The sequence below is a fragment of the Rutidosis leptorrhynchoides genome, chromosome 7, assembly GCF_046630445.1.
Source record: "Rutidosis leptorrhynchoides isolate AG116_Rl617_1_P2 chromosome 7, CSIRO_AGI_Rlap_v1, whole genome shotgun sequence".
NCBI lineage: Eukaryota > Viridiplantae > Streptophyta > Magnoliopsida > Asterales > Asteraceae > Rutidosis > Rutidosis leptorrhynchoides.
In genome coordinates, this window is record NC_092339.1 from 10,295,824 (window position 1) to 10,321,976 (window position 26,153).

The following is a 26,153-nucleotide window of genomic DNA, read 5'->3' on the forward strand; positions in this document are numbered from 1 at the left end:
TTCAAGTCAAGATCTCACATTTAAATGATACCTTAATCAACATCTAAAGCATGCATCTCAGGCTGTAAATTCCAAATTATGTCTTGATGGTTGAAACAGTTTACTTTTGCAGCTCTTGTATCGACTCTGACCAACCCCTTAACGGTCGGACGTTCTTTTGGATTTAGAACTGCATATAATAAATGTGTATTCAATGGGTAAGAAATTGTAGCTATACTTTAATTGGCTAGATATGAAAATTGTCACTAAATAAAACAGAATTAGAAAAATGGCATACAAACCATAATAAGAGTAGGCTGACATGAGCTACATCATCCCCTGTATTTACAAACAAACTTAAATTAAAAGATGATCTTAAACATTCAACGAACTTAAAGTAAAAGATGATCTTAAACATTCATTCATGTTTATCACCTTACAATATAGGTATATGGCATGAGGTAATCATTTAGGTAAAATTTCTACTCAGCCCTACATATAGAGGGCTGTGAGAAACCTTTTGAGTAGCACCAGAAGCACACAAATTCTCCTATTCAAAAAAAATTGATTCGATGAAGCTACAAAGTTTTTAATCAGTTGATTGAATGGTGTTCTACCTGAATAATCAACACATAAAAACAGTAAGATATTAAACTCAGATGATACCTAAATAATCAACACATAAAAACGGTAAGATATTAAACTAAGCATGTTCGATATCTATACTTTCATATTCATATTCATATGATGATTACAATAATACATTATCATGAAGATCCAAGACTAACGACATTATTTGAGAAGTTGCTATTTTATCATGTAACTTCATAAGACACTCATAAATAACAACCACAATCACATATAGTAAATATGCAAAGTTCATCCAAGAATGTAAAATGGATTAATTAAACCGGTCTATCTATGAGTAAAAAACATGAAAACAAAAATTAACTCACCACTTCAGTAGGTGAACAGATAGTAAATGTGAGCTCGTGATCACTCTGGTAGTCCCTGTACATGAGATCCAAAAAAAAAAAAAAAAAAACAGATTCAAATCAACAGAATGTGGATCCAATAAAAACATAACCAGTATAATAACTACAACATAAATGATAAATGAATAAATGTTAAAAGAAAACAATAACTAATTAAAAACTAAAAGCTCGACTTTGAACAAAATGCACTACGTGAAAACATACATACATATTTTTCTTTTGAGTTACAATTATAGTCAACTGACCTGTTTGTATTGTAAGCTGAGCAGTAGAACATTTGGGATCTGATATGAAATACATAGGCTCAGGCAAGTGGGTACTATCAGGAAAGAGAGAAGGAAGGCCCATGGCTGCAAACTTTAAGTTGCCTCGCCAAGACGCAAGACCTTTTCTTCTCATCTCGCGACACAACCCTTGGAAGTTGATCATCATAGCCTTTTATGTTAAACTTCTTTGTATGAAGTTTTTTTTCATTTTAATCTGGAATTGTGAGCAACAGTAGATACAAACGCGAAAACGAATGTAGGGTGTGACTTAAAAATACCACTCAAAATCAATATTTATGTGAATCATTGTGGTACCATACGTGGCTCAGACATATGCATAAGCCTAGCGACAGTAAACGAATAGCCATGGCTGCAATCCGGAGATTGCCGTGCCAAGACACGAAAACAATTATTCGGGTCGCTAAGTCCATGTGTAATATGTTTACCATCACAGCCTATTTTTTTTGAAACTGAAGATAACATATAAATGAACAACATCATACGTATTGCGTAACGCAAGCCATCATTTTAACCGTAATAAACATCTGATAATAAAAAGAGATAAATACCTCTGAGACCTGATGTAAAATGACAAAGCTACGCAAATGAGATGAGCAGTAACTACTGGCCTCGTGTTCTAATGATATTAAAGTTAATTAATAAATATGAGAAAACGGATCACCATGGCTGCAACTAATGTTGCCTTGCCAAGATATGATCAGTTTCTTCCCATTGAGAGGCTCAAGTTATAAGCGGTTGATATCACAGCATTTAATATCGTTCTGCAAAAACACCAGCGATAATAAAAGAGTCAACATAAACTAAAAACACCAATTCAAACTCAAATAAGGTTTGGAACAAATTAATCTATACATTCTATTCATCGTACCCAATGATAAATACAAATGAAAACTTCTAATGTCCATCCTATTTGATTACGAATATCAAAGAGCGCCGCCATATAATCAAACATAAACATAACACAAACATCATTTTATATCAAATTCAAGGGAAAACATATGACAGCTGTAACCATTCAAAGATTATCAACATAAACTGAAAAACATGTAGAACAAATTTTTGTCTAAAATTCGAAGCAGACATAGCACATACATATTTTTATGAAATTCAATTAGAGACCTAATCTTCCACAACAGTAAATACGAAGCACATATTTGGTAGTTAAAAAAATGAAATCATGAAACAATGAATCTCAAAGAAAGAAAGAAAGAAAGAAAGAAACTTTAATCAAAGGAAAAGGAAGAAATAATTCATAGAGTAACAATAGATTCCAGTCGTCGAGGGTCGACCTCCTCTTCAATCAACACGGCGGAGCAAATAATGAAAGGCGTGTGTAATTTTTAAATGAAATAAACAAATTGGAAAAATGGAGCCGTAAGAGAAATTCGGCGATTAAATGGCATAATTATAACTATAAACCGTAAACTGAAGTGTTACCTTAAGAACAATGAAGCTTCACCTGAAGCTGTAACAACGTCTCGGCAAACAAATCCAAGCGCCATAGCACTCGCCACATAAAACCGAAAACCCTAATAAGGCGAGGATAAAGAAAACCCTAATCCGGGATGATGAAGGATGGAGATCACCATAACAGGGAGAGGAAAGAAATCGCCTGAAGGATCCAGAAGAAAGGCGGTGAACAAATGAAAGCTGTAGAGGAAGGCAGCTGAGATAAATATGTATTTAAACCATGGTTGTAAAATATCTTGGGGTGTAAAAGACTTAAAAAAAGTTACTATTAACGTATGAGATTGACCAATCAGAATTTAACACCATTTACCACAATTTATATTATATATAAATATAAATATAAATAATTATTGTGTCAAATTTGATTACTTAAACTACACTATGTCAGTTATAATCTAAAGTTTGAATGTACCCATCTAAAATGTAGATGGAGAATTATCTTCAAGTTTCTTACAATTCCTGTTACAAAGTTTCATTTTTCTCCATCACCAATGCAGGTTCAATATTTGTAAAAATGCCTTTTTTATAGATTAATTTGTTTTCTAGTCTGGTTTTGACTATCTGTGTGCTTGTTACTAGATCTTAGTTACGAAACTTCAAATTTGTTTTCTCATTTCATCACCAACATTTGTGCCATTACTGGTGGCATTTTCACAGTTAAGATTTCACTATCACGTGTACGTAGTTTAATGACAAAACAGATACATACCAACTAAATACCAACCTTTTTTCTCACATATCCATACTTGACAATTCAACAGAAAACTAACAAAAATTAGAACATGAATGCAAACAAATTATGCAAATGTTCAACTTAAAAAGTGTGTGTTTTGCAAGTATATAACAATCAACACCACTACCCAACCACACTCTCGTGCATCAACACTCTCAAGTCTCAACACCTAAAGCTTTTAGGGCCAAATGTGCAGCCTTTTGCCCTAATATCCTCATCGCGCCAAATGTCTGACCCTACATTTCAATCAACATTTTTAAGACACTCAACTAAAAAAGTAATATAAAGTAAAATTAAGTCAACTCATTTGACTCGAATCAACCCGACATGTTTAACCCATCCAAACAATTAAGTATGGAAGATGATAAAAATTCAAAAACAAAGAATTAGGATCTGTATACCATTTTTGACGATCCGTCAATTTCCGCAACTTCCATCCCGGTCACGATCACACCGGGCGCAATCTCTCTCGAATGTCTCACAATAAAATCCTCAACCGTGTTCATATCTAGTGCCTAAATTCTCGGATCACTCTCAATCATCCCTACACTTCTAAGCCTCTTAACACCTGTAGCACCCATCGGCTGTGGCGGAGCCAGGATACTTTTTCACCTGGGGCAGAAAAAAAAAATTTAAAACGTAGGGATTTTTTTTTGGCAAAATATGGAGGTTTTGGGGCAAAATATAGTCTTTTGAGCAAAATTTGGAGGTTTTTGGGCAAAATACGAAAGTTTTGAGGCAAAATATGGAGGTTTTGAGGCAAAATATGAAGTGTTTGGGGTAAAAAAAAAAATCCACCCGGTGCAGAATCAAAATCGAAAAAATTTGCACTAAAAATTGCAAATCCACTGAGGGCGCGCGCCCCACACTGCCCTTCATAAGTTCGCCCCTGCCCATCGGGCCCACATGAAGTGACAACAACCTTCGCTTCCATTACAATCGGGTCCATACACGACTATGTACCGTGATTCATAGACACCAAATCTCAATTACTCACCACCCCCACCAACTCTTCTTTGATAATCAAATCCTCTGCAGCCACTGCGTTGAACAACTTCACATTCGGTCGGGCCAACAACTTGTTCATAATAGTTGATGTAAACAGAGCTGTGTAGTTGATCATGACATAGTTGTCTTGCTCATCGTACTCGATTTCAAGCTCGTGATGAAGAAGGTGAGCTGGCTTTCGGACAATTATGGATGAGAATAATTGTCCACCAAGCCCCGCAACACCTCCCGGGCTCACGGATTACAATCATTCACTAATAAATAGCCTGTTCAAATATAACAACTTTAATACTAGAACTAGAATATCAAGTATGGTCAGTTACGGATAAACGCTTCTTTAATGTAAATGTGTGTCTAATAAGTAATATAACGTTTTTGCATACGTTTGTTGTGATCATCATTTACCTAACTTCAACGATTAACATACTGTTACGGTCACCAGATATCTAGACCGACACTACATCTAATGACCACAGATAATTTGGAGCATAAATGATTTCTTATTCAAATTCACAATAATACAAATCTAAGTTGATCAGCTTAATTAGAAGCCATGGATCTTCATTCTTGATATGATATTTCAAGTCCAGCCTATTCAAAACACAACAATTACATCAAACCATCAATACAAGCCAAAGGAACCACTAGAGGGTCACTGCTAACGGATCAAATAGATGAAAGCTATAAGAAAATATTCAATTTATAAAACTTAATCATCGCTAAAAGCAATACGTAAAAAACTGCAACCATTCAAATTTTTTTTTCCATCGGATGGTATCTTTCTTGATTTAAATAAACTCTATGAAGTGACAATCTCTAACCATTTGCTTGTATATATATGTGATCTTGATGAAAAATGAAATAGATCTTTGAATGCAGTTTTTAGGCACGCTAATACGAAATCAAAAGAGAGCTTTCAATTTCCTAATAATAATGAATGATACATATAATCATAAAAAATATAGTGGAAGATGTACAGAAATATTACCTTACCCGATTACTTTAGGGCTTGGAGAGAAGAGGGAAAAGGGGATAGAAGAACCCTAAAAAAATCGGTTAGATCCGTTGTTGAATTAGGTAAAACGGAGTATGTTTTTTCAACAAACGGGTCGGGCGGTTCGGGTCGATACGTAAATTGCCAGAATGTTTCCCTTTATTGGCCTATTTGGGTATAAACAGACTCAAAGCAGGTACCAAGTACTCGTCACTAAGTAAGTCATCAGTCAACGCTCACTATTTTCTCTACACATCTCGCCGGAAACCATGTCCGATTACACGACTACCACCGACAGCGGAGCAACATGTTTCCGATGTTGTTTCAGTTTCATACTAACTTTAGGTCTCACATCACTATTCATGTGGTTAAGCTTGCGTACTTCAAACCCAATACTATCTATTCAAGATATTTACATCCCTGCTCTCAACAAAACCTTAAACTCAACCTCGTACAAGTCAGTCTACATCGATCTTAAACTCGACAACGTTAACAAAGACAAAGGTATTTATTATGATCCACTCAACATCACTTTGCTTTACTATAACCAATCAAATTCGAGTGGAATTGATAAGATTGTGAGTCCGATATCGAATTATACGCTTCGGGGGTTTTATCAAGGACATAATAAACATACTCGCCGGAAAAACTGGACGGAAACATATGGGTTGCCGGTGGATGGTGGAGTGGTGTTTAAGCTCGATTTGGAGACTAAGATTCGGTTCAAGATATTGTTTTGGAAGACCAAGAGACATAGGTTGGTTGTTGGAGCTGATTTTGAAGTTAGTAATTTAGGTCAAAAAGTGCAGAAAAAGGGCACCAGGTTGAAGTCCGGTGTACCCGAATATTTTTCCGGGAAGTTTCAGTTGCGTATGTTATTGGTTAGTTTTAGTAGCTTTGCTTTGGTGTTGGTTTAGACATTCTTCTGTGTTTGTTGTATTTTACCTTCCATTTTTTTTTTTTTTTTTTTTATTTATTGTTTTAGTGTTACTAAATTCATGTTTATGTGATGTATAATGCTATAATTAAAATGATGTATGATTAATGTAGTTATGTGATTTCAGATTTATTGAAAGTTGGAAACTTTTGGGTTTATTTGCGTCAGGCAGATAGATGATTAATCCTGTTATTTTGATCAATACAAACTTTCAGTTTGTTATATCCTATATATAAATCTTATTAATTTGATCAAAATACAAACTTTTATACATCTTAATATGTTATACAGGGATTTGGTGGACAGTTTGGAAGGAAAGGTGATTTAAATTTTAACAGACACGCTGGTTTTGGTGTTTCGAAGTGATCCAGTATGTTGCCTTAATCTTTTGTAGTTCATTCGTTTACTTGTAATGAGATTAATATATTTATGTATGTATTATATATGATTATGATTGAATGTGATAAACATAGCTTTAAGTTTATTAGTTCATTCTTGCTTAGGTCTATCCCATACCTTTTAACTTTCTTATCTGGTTACTGTATTTGATTGCATTTGATAAACCAAACTAGCATAAATCGTTTTGCTTATGTAGTCGAAGTGATGTGAGGTTATCATATTCAGTCATTAAATAATCCAAGTTACGTTCTAATATTGCTAATCGTTTTGCATAGAGTACATTGAATTTTTATATTCATAAAAATGCCTATTATGGTGGTTTTACAGTTGCCTTTAGTACTTGGCCTTGTAGGTAATGAATGTAGACCTTGCGACAATGAACGACAGTTCTTGGTTAGTTATGATTGGGGTTTACTTGGAGCTACTCACCACCGTTGAGTTCAAATAACAGTGAGTTGAAATAACAGTGTATCAAGGTGCTGATTTTGACCCATTTGCCTACTACCGGGTCAATTATGGTTATACTGTTATTTCGGCTGTTTAACCCCGGCAACAATGAACGACACTTACCATAATTTGTAATTTGAGGTTGTTTTTTTTAATTATGTTTTTAAAAAGCACCTAATAATTAGTGGTTGATTGTTGAGAATCATGATCAATCTCTTGAAGATAATGTCAAAGAAAGATAAGAAAAACAAGAATTTCACACATATTAGTTTTAGGTTACGCGATCATCTTTGAAAAAAGATGACTTTAAAACATTTTACTTCGTCACTATATAGTGTCTAGGGCCTGATCATTAAATGAATCGTATTGTTTTTAATGTGATAATGGTTATGGCTTTTGAAAATATAGTTTTACTGCATTTCAGAGGAGATATAACAACTTTCTTCCCTTTGTTGATAATATCAAGTTCGTGACGATTGGAGCTTGATGATATAACACTTAAAAATGTTATAGACATAAATGCTTATTATGGTGGTTGTGTAGGTGAGTTTAGTATTGTTTACGTAATGTAGTCCCTGCAACAATGAACGACACGTTCTTGCTTATAACGAACGGGCCGAGTTTCAATAACATTGTCTTTTATTATATTAAAAACAAGGCCTCAAAGTGTAAGATGTGAGGATCGATCTTGAGTCTCCATTAAAGATTCTCAAGTCCACACTACCCATAGTTTCTTTTATTTAATAACAGTGTATTGAGGTGTCAATTTTGATCCATACCTTCTACTACATTTGGTGGTTAACTAGAAAAAAAAATTAACCGCGCGTTGCTGCGGTGTATTTGAATATACATTATTTGGTATTTAATATATTAATGGTTTGCATATTGTAGTAAAATATTTTAACATCTTTTATTAAATCAATATTGAGCGAAAACTTGGGGAAAAAAATCAGGAAAGAAATGGGGTAAAGGACTCGAACTCTGATTTTTTTCTTTACAAACTCTTTAACTTATCATTTGTTTAAGTCATTACTTGATATATATATATATATATATATATATATATATATATATATATATATATATATATATATATATATATATATATATATATATATATATATATATATATATATATATATATATAATCAATCCAAAATAAATTAAAAATATGTCCGTTTCAAATATAGTTATTCGCGTTTTTTTCGTAAAGTTATTTCTAGTTGAAAGGTAATGCAAATAAATTTAACCTGGGGCGGAAAAAAAATCAGTATATATGTTTACATATAATTAATCCAATTTTTTTTTTTTTTTTTTTGAAAAAGCTCCGTTTCGAACATAGTTAGTTGCGTATTGTTCGTAAAATTATTTCGAGTTGAACGGTGACAACGGATAAATTTAACTCGTTGCGGAAAAAGAGATAAAGTCCGTTAAAAATTTAGGTGAGATTTATTTAATGTTTATTATTTTAAAATTGAAACTTATATTTTGGCCCCTAATCTCTTGCTTTTCTTTACTTTTAAAGCATAAAAGTTAACAACTATTACCCCACAAGTTTGAGGCACTTGACCCTTCCCTTCCCTGACAAAAACTACATTAAACTACATTTGTGATTGTGAGGTCAAATGACCTAAACGACCAAAATCTTTGTGAGTATTAATATACATGCCACAAGTTTGAGGCACTTGACCCTTCCCTTCCCTGGCAAAAACTACATTAAACTACATTTGTGATTGTGAGGTCAAATGGCGTAAACGATCAAAATCATTGTGAGTATTAATATACATGGAAATTATATGACTGCTTTTTCCTTGAATAAAATTAAAATAAAATAGTTGGTAATTGTGAATGGAAATGGGTCAAAAATATGAGTTTTACAAGAAAGTGAATCATTTATTACTCTTATTAGTATTAGTTATATCTATGTTTTTTCATAAAAATATAATATAATATGACTTGATAATCCTAATAATATTGGCCTTATATTGGGTATTAGTAGTAGAAAATGCCAAGTACCAATTCGTAAGTCTAACATTCATCATCGCTCAAAACCTCATATATATATATATTCTTATTTTCTGCAAACATCTCACCAGAAACCATGTCCGTTTACTCACCAATCTTCAAGTGTTTGGCTTTCATAATTGTTCATGCATATTTTTTTAAGGGAAAACCTACACACGAACAACAATGCGAAAGAGTTTTTTTAGGCGTCAACGTCGTTGATCTCCGGTCCGGTTACCGTGAATAACCCGTACCCGAGATGATGATCTCGGGAGGGTGGCCAACGAATTGCCCGCCGGTCGATAGTCGGACCCTATCGACGGCAAAGGGAGAAAAAACCCTACAAGACCCGTAGGTAAAAACCCTAGTGTTGCGATCGTGAAGACGATCGTGGAGAAGATCCGGCGAGAACTGTCGTATGCGTTGCGGACTTGCGGTGGTGGAGGAGTTGCGGTGTGATCGAATGACCGTCTGAGGTGTCTTTGATGTAGGGAGAGATACCTATATTTATAGGGGGAAAACTAGGGTTAAGGGATAATTAGGGTTTATAGCTTATGGGCCAAGCGTAAATGCAACCCTAATGGACCATATCCGATCAAGTCCCCCCAGTTCGGTATGATATCTTTTGTTAAGTATCGTATCGAATTCTCCATTGCAATACAGTAAGAACAAAACAAGTGTGCGCAATAGCTACACGAGAGATATGCGGACAGCCTGCGGAAAACCAATTCCGCGTTAACCTGCGCAAAAGTTGTTCGGGTAGTTGCGCGGATAGCTGTGAGAAAAACCAATTCCGCTCGAAGCTACGCGAGTTTGCTGCACGAAAGCTATGCGAAAAACCAATTCCGCATATGTGTACGTGAAAGATCGTAATGATAGCTGCGCATATTGTTTTCTTAAAACCGCATACAAATAAATAATTCAACAAAATAAAAAACAAATCCTTCATAGACCGAACGGATTGTGATTCTAAATTTATTTAACATAGAATATAGGAAAGATAAAAAGATAATTGACTTTCCTTTTTGCAATTTCGGTGATTCATTCTCCGTGTACACAACCAAAGTCAACAACAGACATTGGTATTGATATGTGACCATTTAAATAATTATTTTATTATAGCACACATATTTAACCGAAAGAAAATTGTGGAAAGATGTATACGTCGCACATCTTCATTCGACCAATATAATATTGTTGTTTTTCGACTTTGCATGTTACATGAAACTTTGAGAATCTGTTGAATAAATATAGAACTTACGATAGTGCATGAGAATGACGAAGCTTATTATTCAGGTCCCACGGATGGCGCCAATTGTCCATGCATATTTTTTCCAAGGGAAAACCTACACACGAACAACAATGCGAAAGGGTTTTTTTAGGCGTCAACGTCGTTGATCTCCGGTCCGGTTACCGTGAATAACCCGTACCCGAGATGATGATCTCGGGAGGGTGGCCAACGAATTGCCCGCCGGTCGATAGTCGGACCTTATCGACGGCAAAGGGAGAAAAAACCCTACAAGACCCGTAGGTAAAAACCCTAGTGTTGCGATCGTGAAGACGATCGTGGAGAAGATCCGGCGAGAACTGTCATATGCGTTGCGGACTTGCGGTGGTGGAGGAGTTGCGGTGTGATCGAATGACCGTCTGAGGTGTCTTTGATGTAGGTAGAGATCCCTATATTTATAGGGGAAAAACTAGGGTTAAGGGATAATTAGGGTTTATAGCTTATGGGCCAAGCGTAAATGCAACCCTAATGGACCATACCCGATCAAGGTTACATGTCTCAAACCCAATATTATCTATTCAAGATGTTTACATTCCCGCCCTTAACAAAACTTTAAACTCAACCTCATACCGATCAATCTACATTGATCTTAAACTCGACAACGGTAATAGAGACAAAGGTATTTATTATGATCCACTCAACATCACTTTATTTTATTACAACCAATCAAATTAGAACGAAAATGATAAGGTTTTGAGTCCCATATCAAACTATACGCTTCCGGGGTTTTATCAAGGATATTTGAGACATACTCGCCGGAAAAATTGGACGGAAACTTATGGGTTGCCGGTGAATGGTGGAGTGATTTTTAAGGTGGGTTTGGAGACTAAGATTAGGTTTAAGACGTCGGTTGGGAAAACCAAGAGACGTAGGTTGGTTGTTGAAGCTGATTTTGAAGTTAGTGAATTGGGTCAGAAAGTGCAGAAAAAGGGCACTAGGTTGAAGTCCGGTGCACCAAAATTGTTTTCCGGGAAGTTTCAGCTGCCTATGTGTTGTGATTATAGGAGGATCGTCTGGATGTTGGTACACACAAATTTGAGAGAAAATAACTCTATTACTCACAATAATAGATTACAGAGTATTACAAAACTCAAAAAACAAAAAAACTCTCAAACTAACACACTAGGAATTCTCACCACTCTCTAGGGATGTATTCACTCTTGGTTAGGATTACACTTTAACTCACACACACTAACTAGGTGTGATTACACTTTTCTGAATGATTTACAAATGAGGTTTGCACCCCTATTTATAAAGAAAGTTTGATTACACTCTCTAGGGATGTATTCACTCTTGGTTAGGATTACACTTTAACTCACACACACTAACTAGGTGTGATTACACTTTTCTGAATGATTTACAAATGAGGTTTGCACCCCTATTTATAAAGAAAGTTTGAGCAGGTGGAATGTGTGAACGCTAGTTGTCAAAGTTGACTAGCCGTCATTGTTTTCAACTTTGCTTCTTCCACATAAGTTGTCAAAGTTGATTAGCCGTCATTGTTTCCAACTTTGCTTCTTCTACATGAGTTGTCAAAGTTGTAGCCGTCATTGTTTCTAATTTGAATACTTCCATATGAGTTGTCAAAGTTGACAACTTTGAATATCTAGACGATTCTAGATTACGGCTGGAAGTTATTAATTCTCCCCCTCCAGCCGTATACAAGAAAACACATCCCGGGAATGGTACATGGAGTTCTTGCTCAAATCTAGAGCACTCTGACTATCACAATGTACCTTGTACTCCTTTTGCTTGATTCAAAATTCTTGGAGATAACGCTTTAACCACAACATTTCTTTTCCAACTTCTGCGGCAGCAATATACTCTGCTTCAGTTGTGGATAATGCAACACACTTCTGTAGTCTTGACTGCCATGAAACAGCTCCCCCTGCAAAAGTGTAAATGAATCCTGAAGTAGATTTTCTACTATCAGGATCTCCAGCCATATCTGCATATGTATAGCCTTCCAAGATTGGATCAGCTCCCCCGTAACAAAGACATATCTTCGTTGTACCTTTAAGATATCTGAGAATCCATTTTACCGCATTCTAATGCTCTTTCCCAGGGTTAGAGAAAACGACTCATTGTTTCCACTGCGTGAGCAATATCGGGCCTCGTACACACCATTGCATACATCAAACTTCCAACCGCTGAAGAATATGATACTGACGACATCTCCCGTATCTCTTCCTTGGATGAGGGACAAGAACTCTTGCTTAACTTGAAATGGTTGGCTAATGGAATGCTAACAGGTTTGGCATTATTCATATTGAATCGTGAAAGGACTCGTTCAATATACTTCTCCTGAGATAGCCATAACCTTCTATTCTTCCTATCTCGGGTAATCTGCATTCCCAAAATTTGTTGAGCCTGTCCTAAGTCTTTCATGTCAAAAAGACTTAGAGAGTTCCTTCTTCAGCTGGTTGATCTTCGTTGCATCTTTCCCTACGATCAAAATATCGTCTACATATAGTAGAAGAGCAACGAAATCTCCTTCAGAAAACTTCTGAATGTAGACACACTCATCTGCTGTAGTTTTCTTGTACCCTTGACTCGTCATGCACGAGTCAAACTTCTTGTACCACTGCCTAGGTGCCTGCTTTAAACTGTACAAACTTTTCTTCAACTTGCATACGAGGTTATCTCCTGAAACCTCAAAACCTTCTGGCTGCTCCATGTAAATTTCTTCATGTAAATCTCCATGAAGAAAAGCTGTCTTTACATCCATCTGTTCAAGCTCCAAGTTCATACTTGTGACCAAACCAAGTATGACTCTAATTGAAGTCATCTTGACTACTGGTGAAAATATCTCGTCAAAATCAATCCCTTTCTTCTGTTGGAATCCTTTGACTACAAGTCGTGCTTTGTATTTCACCACTTTTACACTGCCATCCTTTTTCAGCTTGAACACCCATTTATTTTTCAGTGCCTTCTTCCCTTGTGGAAGTTCTACGATCTCATAAGTCTAATTTTTCTGCAGAGAATCCATCTCATCCTGCATTGCGAGCAACCATTTTTCTTTGTCCTTATGAGATACTGCTTCATGAAAACTCTCTGGTTCTCCATCTTCAGTAAGTAGAAGGTACTCGAATTTCGGATATCTACTCGATGGAATCCGACCTCGTTCAGATCTACGAACTTCTGGAATATACTAAGGAGATCTACCATCATCTTCACCTTGTGATGGTCCTGGAACGTTTGGCAGATGGGGTTGTGGCCCCCCTGCTCAGCACCGTCATTTTCCTCATTATCTTCTACTTCCGATATTTCATCTTGCACTGTATGTTCATTTCTCATAAATGATTCTGTTGTTGCCTCTGGCACCTGAGCAGCAACATTTGACTTCTGAGATATTGTGGGCTTTTCAATATCTTATATTGTCTGGCTTTCATGGAATACCACGTCCCTACTTCTGATCACCTTCTTCTCCTTTGGATCCCATAATCTGTATCCAAATTCTTCATCTCCATAGCCTATGAATATGCATGGAGTGGTCCTTGAATTCAGCTTCTGTCTGAGCTCTTTGGATACATGTGCGTACGCCAAACATCCAAATACTCTTAAGTGAGAGTATGATAGGTCCTTTCCAGACCAAAGTTTCTCCGAAACTTCAAAATCTAATTGTACTGATGGAGATCGGTTGATCAAGTAACATGCGGCTCTGACTGCTTCTCCCTAGAATGGCTTTGGCAGCTTAGCCATACTGAACATGCTCCGAACACGTTCCATGATTGTTCGGTTCATTCTTTCTGCTATACCATTGTGTTGAGGGGTACGTGAAACTGTCTTCTCATGTCGGATGCCATATGATCTGCAATAGGCATCGAACTGCCTGGAAGAGTATTCACCGTCGTTGTCGGGTCGAAGACACTTTAACTTCTTTCCTGTCTCACGTTCTACCATGACATGAAACTGTTTGGAGTAATCGAAAACCTGGTCCTTCGTCTGCAAGAAATATACCCACAACTTTCGAGAAGCATCATAGATAAACGTTAGAAAGTATCGGTTGCCGCCAATTGATTCAACCTCTAAGGGACTGCAAACATCAGAGTGCACCGGACAGAGTAACTCTGATCTTCTCATTGAGGAGGAATTAAATGAGACTCTATTATGCTTACCAAACAGACAATGATTGCAAGGATTTAGTGCAGCGTCCTTGTCTACATTGATAAGCTCCTTCTTTATTAGGGTAGACAACCCTTTTTCACTCATGTGACCGAGTCTCTGGTGCCATAAATTTTGTGACGCCTCTTTTTCTGCAACATTAAGGCCGTCTGTACAGATCTTCACATGAATTTTGTATAGTGTGCCGCAAATGTGTCCTCGAGCGATTATCATAGCGCCTCTTGACAATTTTCATGTGCCTCTACTGAAATGACTATCATAGCCCTATTTGTCAAGAGCTACTCCAAAAAGTAGATTCAGCCAAAGATCTGGCACATGGCGGACATCCTTCAGAGTGCTCCCGGAACTTGTATTTATCGTGACATCACCAATTCCGACAATTTCAGCGGAACTGGAATTTCCCATTTTCACAGCTCCAAAGTCACTAGCTTTGTATGTTGTGAAGTATTCCTTGTATGGAGTCACGTGGTAGGATGCTGCAGTATCTACCATCCATTCCGTGTCTTCTCATGAGACGTGAAGGCATGTCTCATCATGGGTTGAACAATAAGCTACATCACCAGTGATAGTAACTAATGTTTCTCCACCCTTATTCTTCGATTGTGAACTGCTCTGACCTTGTTCTTCTTTCAGTCTGTAGCAGTTCTTCTTCATATGTCCCTCTAATCTACAATGATAGCATTTATATATTGGTTTTCTGCTATCAGCGGACCTGCCCCTGCTCTTACTTCTACCTCTCCATTTTTTTTTGCTACTCATTCGTTGTTTCCCCCGATTCTCTGTGACAAAGGCATGGGTCAAACTTCTTTCATAATCAAATCCTCTGCAGCCACGGCGTCAAACTTCTTCATATTCGGTTGGTTTTGGGCTAATTAACTTGCTCATAATGGTTGATGTAAATAGTGCTGCGTGCTTGATCACGAGTTCACGACATACATGTCTTGCTCGTCGAGAAGAACATGAGCTGGCTTTTGGACGATCATGGCCTAGAAGAGTTGTCCACCAAGCAATGCACCACCTGCCGGGCTCACAGATTGCTCAATTATCGCAACCTTAACAAAACAACAACGAATTGTTAATTACTACATTTCGAAAGTTGTAGCCATTGTTGCTATTGATGAAAAAAAGGTGGTTTAAGTCTAGTAAATAATCTTGGAAGTTATAGATATTGAAATGAGTATTTTGTATTTAAAGGAAGGATAAGATGTGAGAGGTTTATATTTATATATTGTGTACATGTCTCTTTACCACTATTTTACAGATATTAGATTATAATTTTTTAAAATACACATCTATTTCTAAGATATTTTCTTCATACATGTTATCCATTATTGGCCTATTGGGTATAAACAGGAGTCAAAGCAACTACCAAATAAATCAACAGTCAACGCTCACAACCTCATTCTTTATTTTCTCCACACATCTCGCCGGAAACAATGTCCAATCACACGACCACCAATAGCGGACCATCATGTTTAAAACGATGTTTCAGTTTCATACTAACTTTAGGTCCCATATCATTCTTCATGTGGTTACTCTTACGTACAAATTCAAACCCAATACTATCTATCCAAGATATCTACATTCCAGCACTCAACAAAACCTTAAACTCAACCTCGTACCAATCAATCTACATCGATCTTAAACTCGACAATGTCAATAAATACAAAGGTATTTACTATGATCCACTTAACATCACCTTGCTTTACTACAACCAGTCAGATTCAAATGAAAATGATAAAACTGTGAGTCCGATATCGAACTACACGCTTCGGGGGTTTTATCAAGGACATAAGAAAAATACTCGCCGGAAAAACTGGACGGAAACTTATGGGTTGCCGGTGGATGGTGGAGTGGTATTTAAGGTCGATTTGGAGTCTAAGATTAGGTTTAAGATATTGTTTTGGAAAACCAAGAGACATAGGTTGGTTGTTGGAGCTGATTTTGAAGTTAATGATTTAGGTCAGAAAGTGCAGAAAAAGGGCACCAGGTTGAAGTCCGGTGCACCGGAATTGTTCTCCGGGAAGTTTAATTTGTGTACGTTATTAGTTAGTTTTAGTAGCTTCTCATTGGTGTTTGTTTAGACATTCTTCTGTGTTTGTTGTGTTTCAAATTTCAATTTATTAAGTTTAAATGTTATTGAATCAGGTTCATGACAAATTGACAATGCTATAACGATATGATTAATGTAGTTTTGTGATTAAAGATTTACAAGTTCCAGTCCATACCACCATTAGAACCAGCACCATCAAGATCATGAATACAAACTCCATCCTCAGTCAAACTTATTCCATCAAGAAGTTCATCAAAAAAGATCTACAAGATAAGAATCAAAAGACAACAGAGTTTTAAAATTATCATAGGTTATCGATTAGTGTGACAGATCACTCACAAAGGTTAACAGCAGACTGTAGAAGATGGTGGAAAACGGTGGAGAAGGGACAATCGGCATAATCGCTATAGGCTAGGGCTTGAAACGAGCTTTTGAGGCAACATATTGATAATCAGCTTCTGCCTTCATTGTCTTCATGTAGGCGTTGGTACAAATTACCCCCACATAGGTTACTACTTTTGTTCGGCGCCTATAGTCAGATCGTTTGCCTATTGGTCTATGTGTTCGATTTGCAATAAAGGAATGGAGCTTCGTGATGATGCATTTTTTGATTGCAAAACAGCTTGTAGTTTTTAGAGCAGAATCAGAATGTGGACATGGCAAATTTTCTTTCATGGGAAGATCTGATACAGTGGTTTGACAATTGGTGTGCTTAAGAAGATTCAAGAATTGCATTTATATTATTCTTATGACCACTTTATGGTTTCTATGGCGATTTTGAAATAGTTTTACGTTCAAATCTATTCCGATGACGAAGAATATCGTTTTTGATTCCATTCATAGTTATTCTTTTCATTGATTTAGATATAGATATAGAGATCAAAAGGCCAATTGCTTAAACTCATGTTAATTAAACTATTGTAATTTGTTTCTAGTCTCTTGCTAAAGTTTTGTTTTAATCTAATCCCAGTGTTAAAAATAAACTTGAACCTATAATCATTTAATGAAAAGAACACCTCAATACTATTAAATCAACATCCTGTCTAGTAAACTTGATCAAAATTTATCACAGTCAATCAATAAAAGATGGCCCTATCTGTTCCTTTTGTTATCAGTCCATTTTATCCTAACAAACATTTATAAACCAGGATAACAACCATTAACTTGTAAAGTATACCAATGTACCATCAACAATTAGGCAGCTTTAACTAGGATTTATAACACGAAAACAAGAGCTTAGTATCAATGCAACAGTTTACTCTAAACGACACAGTTCATATGGCATAGACTTTATACGACTTCATTCCTAATGACCATATTGGCATATTCCCACACAGTACAGCAACCTATGCAAAACATACAATTCAAAACAGATCATCAAACCTGCTCAACCTGCGCGCTACCAAGCTGGATCTCTTTCGGCATCAGAATCACCACCGTCTCATCACAATACGCACCTAAATACGCCGCTAAACTCAACTTATCAACCGCTTCACCGTGATAGGATTTACAGACGAAATACAGCATCACATGCGTCACACCAAACATCAATAACAAAATCATAACAACAGCTGCACACAACATTCCAATCATCACTCTCCAAATCATCTTCAATTCAGCAACATTATCACCGAATTCCACAAACACTTCATACACAAGCATTAACCCTAACAAAATCACATACAACACAAACGCAATCCCCATTCCGACTTTCATCTTTCCGTACGCTAGGGTTCTACCTTTTGCCATCGCTTTAAATCCGTTCACATTTTCCAAAACTGTAACAACACTAGCTAACTGTGAAACTGTCCAATAACTGTCAGATATACAAGTCCTGACGCGTACACAATTAGTAGAATTGTCTCAATAACTTGTTACGTATTTTTCGATCAGATTGAATGACGTTACGGATAGTGACGTGGCGGCCGGTGTAAACGGAAGCGACGGTGACAACCACGGCGGCGGAGTAGGGAAGGTAGAAAAACATTAGAATCGTAAAGTATGTTATCTCGAGTAGCGAGTAGTACGGCCAATCGAGACGGTCGGTAACTTCGATTTTGAAGTACAAATAATTTCTGATAGTTATAAAAACTAAAAAGATGATTGCGAGTGGAAGGTTTAGGTTTAGAGCGATTTGTGTGAAGAGTTTTTTACAACTGAAAAGGATTTTGAATGATTGCTTGAAGATACCGAAGAATCCGACGAATTTCATATCTTCTTCCGTTTGATCCATGGTTGATTTTGATGAATTGTTGAAGATGAACTTGCTTTTAGTGTGTGTGGATTTGAGTGTGCGAACTGAGAGTTTTCATTATACAATTTGAAATTTGATTTTCGATTGTGTGAATTGTGAAATGCCGCTTTTATATATAGTAGTTAATAAATTCAGAGAATCGAAGTGCAGGGTGTGATTTTTGAAGGGCGGAAAATGAAAAGGCGAATGTTTATATTTATTTATTTTTTTCAAAAAACGGATAAACTTATACGTGAATGATGTCTATCATCAATAATGTTTGATTTGTTATTAACTAGTTTGGAGGTCCGTGCTTTGCTACGGAGACCAAATCCACGTACACATATAATTTCAATACTTTTCTTAATCAATAATAAATAAACGGGTTATAAAATAAGGTAAATTATAAGTCGACTTTCAAAAATAGATAAAAATAATCATTACCTTTTGTATATAAGATAAAAATATAGGTAAAAAGTAAGTGGTTAAATGATAAAGTAATTAAAAAGCATAATATAATGAATGTAATGTTTTAAACTGTGTATTTTTACCTAAAGACTATTAATATTGGACCAAGGAGTAACATATAACAATATTTTATAATACTTAAAAAAGTAAACAATTTTTCTATTTTGTATGTAATATTTGTATATGTTCGGTTTCATATTGGCCGGTGGTCTCCTTGAAAGCAATCTCTCAACCCGTCAAAGAGAGAGATGACTTTCTCTGCTTTTATGAGTGTTTCACTTGGGGTTGAGAAACGACTTTTCTTTATTGAAGGATAAATGAAGGATTATCAACGGCTCACCTCTCCTATAACCCATACATGTGTGATTGAGTTTTGTTGTTGTGTTGTTGTGTACACCAAATTTTATATTTTAAAGAAAAATCAAAGAAATCATTTGTTCAATTACTCAACCAACGTTTTAACCTCCAAAACCCACCAATGGGCCTCTGGGCTGACCCGTCTACTAAAAACCCTAATCAGACTATATATTATACAAACAAAATCACTTTTCCATTAATTAACTTATTTCTCCGGTGTTCTTTCCCCCTTCTTTCATCCCATATACCATATTCTCCTTCTCATTCTTTTCTTGTTATTCTTTTACTTATCATCTACTAATCTACTAAATGTCTAATATCTAATATCTAATATCTAATTAGGTAATTAAAATTAGTTCGTTATGAATACTTGAAATATTGAAGGTTTCTAGATCTGTTATATAATCCTTTTAGCCACACGACTTCATTTTAGTTAATCTAGTTCGTTTAAAAATTATGCTATGGTGTGTATAAATATATAAATATATATATATATATATATATATATATATATATATATATATATATATATATATATATATATATATATATATATATATATATATATATATATATAGTTTTTCGACTCAAATTTTTGTTTATATATCGATTTACATAATATGTATATTTATAGTTGCAAAATACAGAGCAACTGTGTTTATCTATGGATTTATATTTTATACTCCATTGTGGTAAGAAAAAAAATTCAGAGCAACTGCGTTTATCTATGAATTTATATTTTATACTCCATTGTGGTAAGAGAAAACCCAAAAGATTTATATTTTATACGCCATTGTGGTAAGCGAAAAAAAAAATATTCAGAGCAACTTTGTTTATCTATGAATTTATATTTTTATACTCCATTGTGGTAAGGGAAAATTCAAAAAAAAAAAAAAAAAATTGCTACAGTAGCTACAGTGGTTGCTACAGTGATTTCAGGCTAGGTGGCGTGGTATGATTGGTGAGTTTTGTCCATATTTAGTATATAGTATAATATAATTCCATATCCTAACATCTTTTTTTAACTTCTCTTTTAGATATTAGTGTCACATTAACACCAATCACTTTAACAATTATTTCATTGAACATTCTATACCTTTTATTAAATAATACCCCAAAAATATAAAAGTACGAGTTACCAAGCACAGGTTACAAAATAAAAATGCAAGCATGATCTCTCTTTCACGCCAACTACCGTCACGGGTTTGATTGACGTTTCCTTTAACTTGGCATTGCCTATCTTAGCTAAAGCTTGACTTGCGACAAGCTCCCTTCACTAACGAAGATAAGAAGTGGTCTAAGGTATTCCAGTGTCCGTCATGTTCACTACAAACTTGTACGGAAAATTCATAATATTTTATCTCTCACTCATTGATAATAATGATGGTCCCTTTTTCACTTTAAACTGTTCCACCGGTCTTTTTGACCGACCATTTTTTCGGAATTCTAACGATGGTAACGTCGGTTACTTTTACCCCTTTTTATTAACTGATTTACGCGATTTCGGAGTCCTGGTGTTCTTGTCTGTGACTCTCGTTCTTGTAGGAACGGTTTAGTATAACATGCTTTAAGTGTATCCATGTGTTATAATGTTTAGGCATGTTTTGTTGTTTGTTTGACCAGGACACGTTTTTTGGATTACATTTTTATCGATTGTATTTGTTGATCGTTGGATCTGTTAATGTTATTAAGTTTTTAGCCAAAAAAATAAGAAACATTGTTTCAAAGTATTATTTAATAGTTCAATTCCATAAATCGATAATAATAATAGTATAATGAGGTAAAGTTTATACCCGTAACTTTGCATATAAGAAAATAGGATACGAAAAATGTAAGGAGTAAAAGTGTAAAGTAAAGAAAAAATACATCGTGTAATTATAAGATTCTTAAACTGTATTATTTTATCTGTGGATTATTAACATCATAACATGAGACAGCGAGAGTCCATTTCAACGAAAATATCTATTAGGTCATTCCGTATCCACCACCAAATAAGGGTGTTGGTGTGCGCCAGCCCATGACGTGGATAGGCAACACGCCAACAAGAACACCAGTAAGGAAGTGATGGTGGTTGGCGTGGGAAGTGTCGAACCCATCATAGCCTTTTATGTTAAACTTCTTTGTATGAAGTTTTTTTTCATTTTAATCTGGAATTGTGAGCAACAGTAGGTACAAACGCGAAAACGAATGTAGGGTGTGACTTAAAAATACCACTCAAAATCAATATTTATGTGAATCATTGTGGTACTATACGTGGCTCAGACATATGCATAAGCCTAGCGACAGTAAACGAATAGCCATGGCTGCAATCCGGAGATTGCCGTGCCAAGACACGAAAACAATTATTCGGGTCGCTAAGTCCATGTGTAATATGTTTACCATCACAGCCTATATTTTTTGAAACTGAAGATAACATATAAATGAACAACATCATACGTATTGCGTAATGCAAGCCATCATTTTAACCGTAATAAACATCTGATAATAAAAAGAGATAAATACCTCTGAGACCTGATGTAAAATGACAAAGCTACGCAAATGAGATGAGCAGTAACTACTGGCCTCGTGTTCTAATGATATTAAAGTTAATTAATAAATATGAGAAAACGGATCACCATGGCTGCAACTAATGTTGCCTTGCCAAGATATGATCAGTTTCTTCCCATTGAGAGGCTCAAGTTATAAGCGGTTGATATCACAGCCTTTAATATCGTTCTGCAAAAACACCAGCGATAATAAAAGAGTCGACATAAACTAAAAACACCAATTCAAACTCAAATAAGGTTTGGAACAAATTAATCTATACATTCTATTCATCGTACCCAATGATAAATACAAATGAAAACTTCTAATGTCCATCCTATTTGATTACGAATATCAAAGAGCGCCGCCATATAATCAAACATAAACATAACACAAACATCATTTTATATCAAATTCAAGGGAAAACATATGACAGCTGTAACCATTCAAAGATTATCAACATAAACTGAAAAACATGTAGAACAAATTTTTGTCTAAAATTCGAAGCAGACATAGCACATACATATTTTTATGAAATTCAATTAGAGACCTAATCTTCCACAACAGTAAATACGAAGCACATATTTGGTAGTTAAAAAAATGAAATCATGAAACAATGAATCTCAAAGAAAGAAAGAAAGAAAGAAAGAAACTTTAATCAAAGGAAAAGGAAGAAATAATTCATAGAGTAACAATAGATTCCAGTCGTCGAGGGTCGACCTCCTCTTCAATCAACACGGCGGAGCAAATAATGAAAGGCGTGTGTAATTTTTAAATGAAATAAACAAATTGGAAAAATGGAGCCGTAAGAGAAATTCGGCGATTAAATGGCATAATTATAACTATAAACCGTAAACTGAAGTGTTACCTTAAGAACAATGAAGCTTCACCTGAAGCTGTAACAACGTCTCGGCAAACAAATCCAAGCGCCATAGCACTCGCCACATAAAACCGAAAACCCTAATAAGGCGAGGATAAAGAAAACCCTAATCCGGGATGATGAAGGATGGAGATCACCATAACAGGGAGAGGAAAGAAATCGCCTGAAGGATCCAGAAGAAAGGCGGTGAACAAATGAAAGCTGTAGAGGAAGGCAGCTGAGATAAATATGTATTTAAACCATGGTTGTAAAATATCTTGGGGTGTAAAAGACTTAAAAAAAGTTACTATTAACGTATGAGATTGACCAATCAGAATTTAACACCATTTACCACAATTTATATTATATATAAATATAAATATAAATAATTATTGTGTCAAATTTGATTACTTAAACTACACTATGTCAGTTATAATCTAAAGTTTGAATGTACCCATCTAAAATGTAGATGGAGAATTATCTTCAAGTTTCTTACAATTCCTGTTACAAAGTTTCATTTTTCTCCATCACCAATGCAGGTTCAATATTTGTAAAAATGCCTTTTTTATAGATTAATTTGTTTTCTAGTCTGGTTTTGACTATCTGTGTGCTTGTTACTAGATCTTAGTTACGAAACTTCAAATTTGTTTTCTCATTTCATCACCAACATTTGTGCCATTACTGGTGGCATTTTCACAGTTAAGATTTCACTATCACGTGTACGTAGTTTAATGACAAAACAGATACATACCAACTAAATACCAACCTTTTTTCTCACATATCCATACTTGACAATTCAACAGAAAACTAACAAAAATTAGAACATGAATGCAAACAAATTATGCAAATGTTCAACTTAAAAAGTGTGTGTTTTGCAAGTATATAACAATCAACACCACTACCCAACCACACACATGCATCAACACTCTCAAGTCTCAACACCTAAAGCTTTTAGGGCCAAATGTGCAGCCTTTTGCCCTAATATCCTCATCGCGCCAAATGTCTGACCCTACATTTCAATCAACATTTTTAAGACACTCAACTAAAAAAGTAATATAAAGTAAAATTAAGTCAACTCATTTGACTCGAATCAACCCGACATGTTTAACCCATCCAAACAATTAAGTATGGAAGATGATAAAAATTCAAAAACAAAGAATTAGGATCTGTATACCATTTTTGACGATCCGTCAATTTCCGCAACTTCCATCCCGGTCACGATCACACCGGGCGCAATCTCTCTCGAATGTCTCACAATAAAATCCTCAACCGTGTTCATATCTAGTGCCTAAATTCTCGGATCACTCTCAATCATCCCTACACTTCTAAGCCTCTTAACACATGTAGCACCCATCGGCTGTGGCGGAGCCAGGATACTTTTTCACCTGGGGCAGAAAAAAAAAATTTAAAACGTAGGGATTTTTTTTGGCAAAATATGGAGGTTTTGGGGCAAAATATAGTCTTTCGAGCAAAATTTGGAGGTTTTTGGGCAAAATACGAAAGTTTTGAGGCAAAATATGGAGGTTTTGAGGCAAAATATGAAGGGTTTGGGGTAAAAAAAAAAAAATCCACCCGGTGCAGAATCAAAATCGAAAAAATTTGCATTAAAAATTGCAAATCCACTGAGGGCGCGCGCCCCACACTGCCCTTCATAAGTTCGCCCCTGCCCATCGGGCCCACATGAAGTGACAACAACCTTCGCTTCCATTACATTCGGGTCCATACACGACTATGTACCGTGATTCATAGACACCAAATCCCAATTACTCACCACCCCCACCAACTCTTCTTTGATAATCAAATCCTCTGCAGCCACTGCGTTGAACAACTTCACATTCGGTCGGGCCAACAACTTGTTCATAATAGTTGATGTAAACAGAGCTGTGTAGTTGATCATGACATAGTTGTCTTGCTCATCGTACTCGATTTCAAGCTCGTGATGAAGAAGGTGAGCTGGCTTTCGGACAATTATGGATGAGAAGAATTGTCCACCAAGCCCCGCAACACCTCCCGGGCTCACGGATTACAATCATTCACTAATAAATAGCCTGTTCAAATATAACAACTTTAATACTAGAACTAGAATATCAAGTATGGTCAGTTACGGATAAACGCTTCTTTAATGTAAATGTGTGTCTAATAAGTAATATAACGTTTTTGCATACGTTTGTTGTGATCATCATTTACCTAACTTCAACGATTAACATACTGTAACGGTCACCACATATCTACACCGACACTACATCTAGTGACCACAGATAATTTGGAACATAAATGATTTCTTATTCAAATTCACAATAATACAAATCTAAGTTGATCAGCTTAGAAGCCATGAATCTTCATTCTTGAATCTTGATATGATCTTTCTACTCAAGTCCAGCCTATTCAAAACACAATTAAACCAAGTCAAAAGGAATCAACTAGAGGATGCTTTACCTGGTAGCGGTGGAGGCCTGGCTTGCCGTTTACCAACTAGAGGGGAGCCATTATGGCTCGTCGCTAGGGGTTCCTCGTAAATAAAAAAAAAAAAAAAAGTCAAAAGGAACCACTAGAGGGTCACTGCTAACGGATCAAATAGATGAAAGCTACTACGTATAAGAAAATATTCAATTTATAAAACTTAATCATCGCTAAAAGCAATACGTAAAAAACTGCAACCATTCAACTGTTTTTTTCATCCGATGGTATCTTTCTTGATTTAAATAAACTCTATGAAGTGACAATCTCTAACCATTTGCTTGTATAAAAATGTGATCTTGATGAAAAATGAAATAGATATTTGAATGCAGTTTTTAGGCACGCTAATACGAAATCAAAAGAGAGCTTTCAATTTCCTAATAATAATGATACATATAATCATAAAAAATAAGATGTACAGAAATATTACCTTACCCGATTACTTTAGGGCTTGGGGAGAAGAGGGAAAAGGGGATAGAAGAACCCTAAAAAATCGGTTTTTCAACAAACGGGTCGGGCGGTTCGGGTCGATACGTA

At 35.6% G+C, this 26,153-nt stretch overlaps 2 protein-coding genes and 4 pseudogenes across 2 annotated transcripts; 4 read left to right on the plus strand and 2 right to left on the minus strand.

Annotated features, from left to right (window-relative positions):
* Positions 1-26,153, plus strand: part of LOC139858931 (uncharacterized) — a 313,467-nt pseudogene that overhangs the window by 75,892 nt on the left and 211,422 nt on the right.
* Positions 3,620-15,995, minus strand: LOC139857793 (thiamine thiazole synthase 1, chloroplastic-like; annotated as a pseudogene).
* On the plus strand, positions 5,377-6,550 carry LOC139858024 (protein NDR1-like). The gene has a single exon (XM_071846878.1). It carries the CDS (start codon positions 5,736-5,738, stop codon positions 6,381-6,383), a length of 648 nt encoding a protein of 215 aa, XP_071702979.1. The 5' UTR covers positions 5,377-5,735; the 3' UTR covers positions 6,384-6,550.
* LOC139857795 (protein NDR1-like) lies at positions 11,010-15,332 on the plus strand (annotated as a pseudogene).
* Positions 16,103-16,750, plus strand: LOC139857027 (protein NDR1-like). The gene has a single exon (XM_071845738.1). It carries the CDS (start codon positions 16,103-16,105, stop codon positions 16,748-16,750), a length of 648 nt encoding a protein of 215 aa, XP_071701839.1.
* Positions 24,011-25,182, minus strand: LOC139858198 (thiamine thiazole synthase 1, chloroplastic-like; annotated as a pseudogene).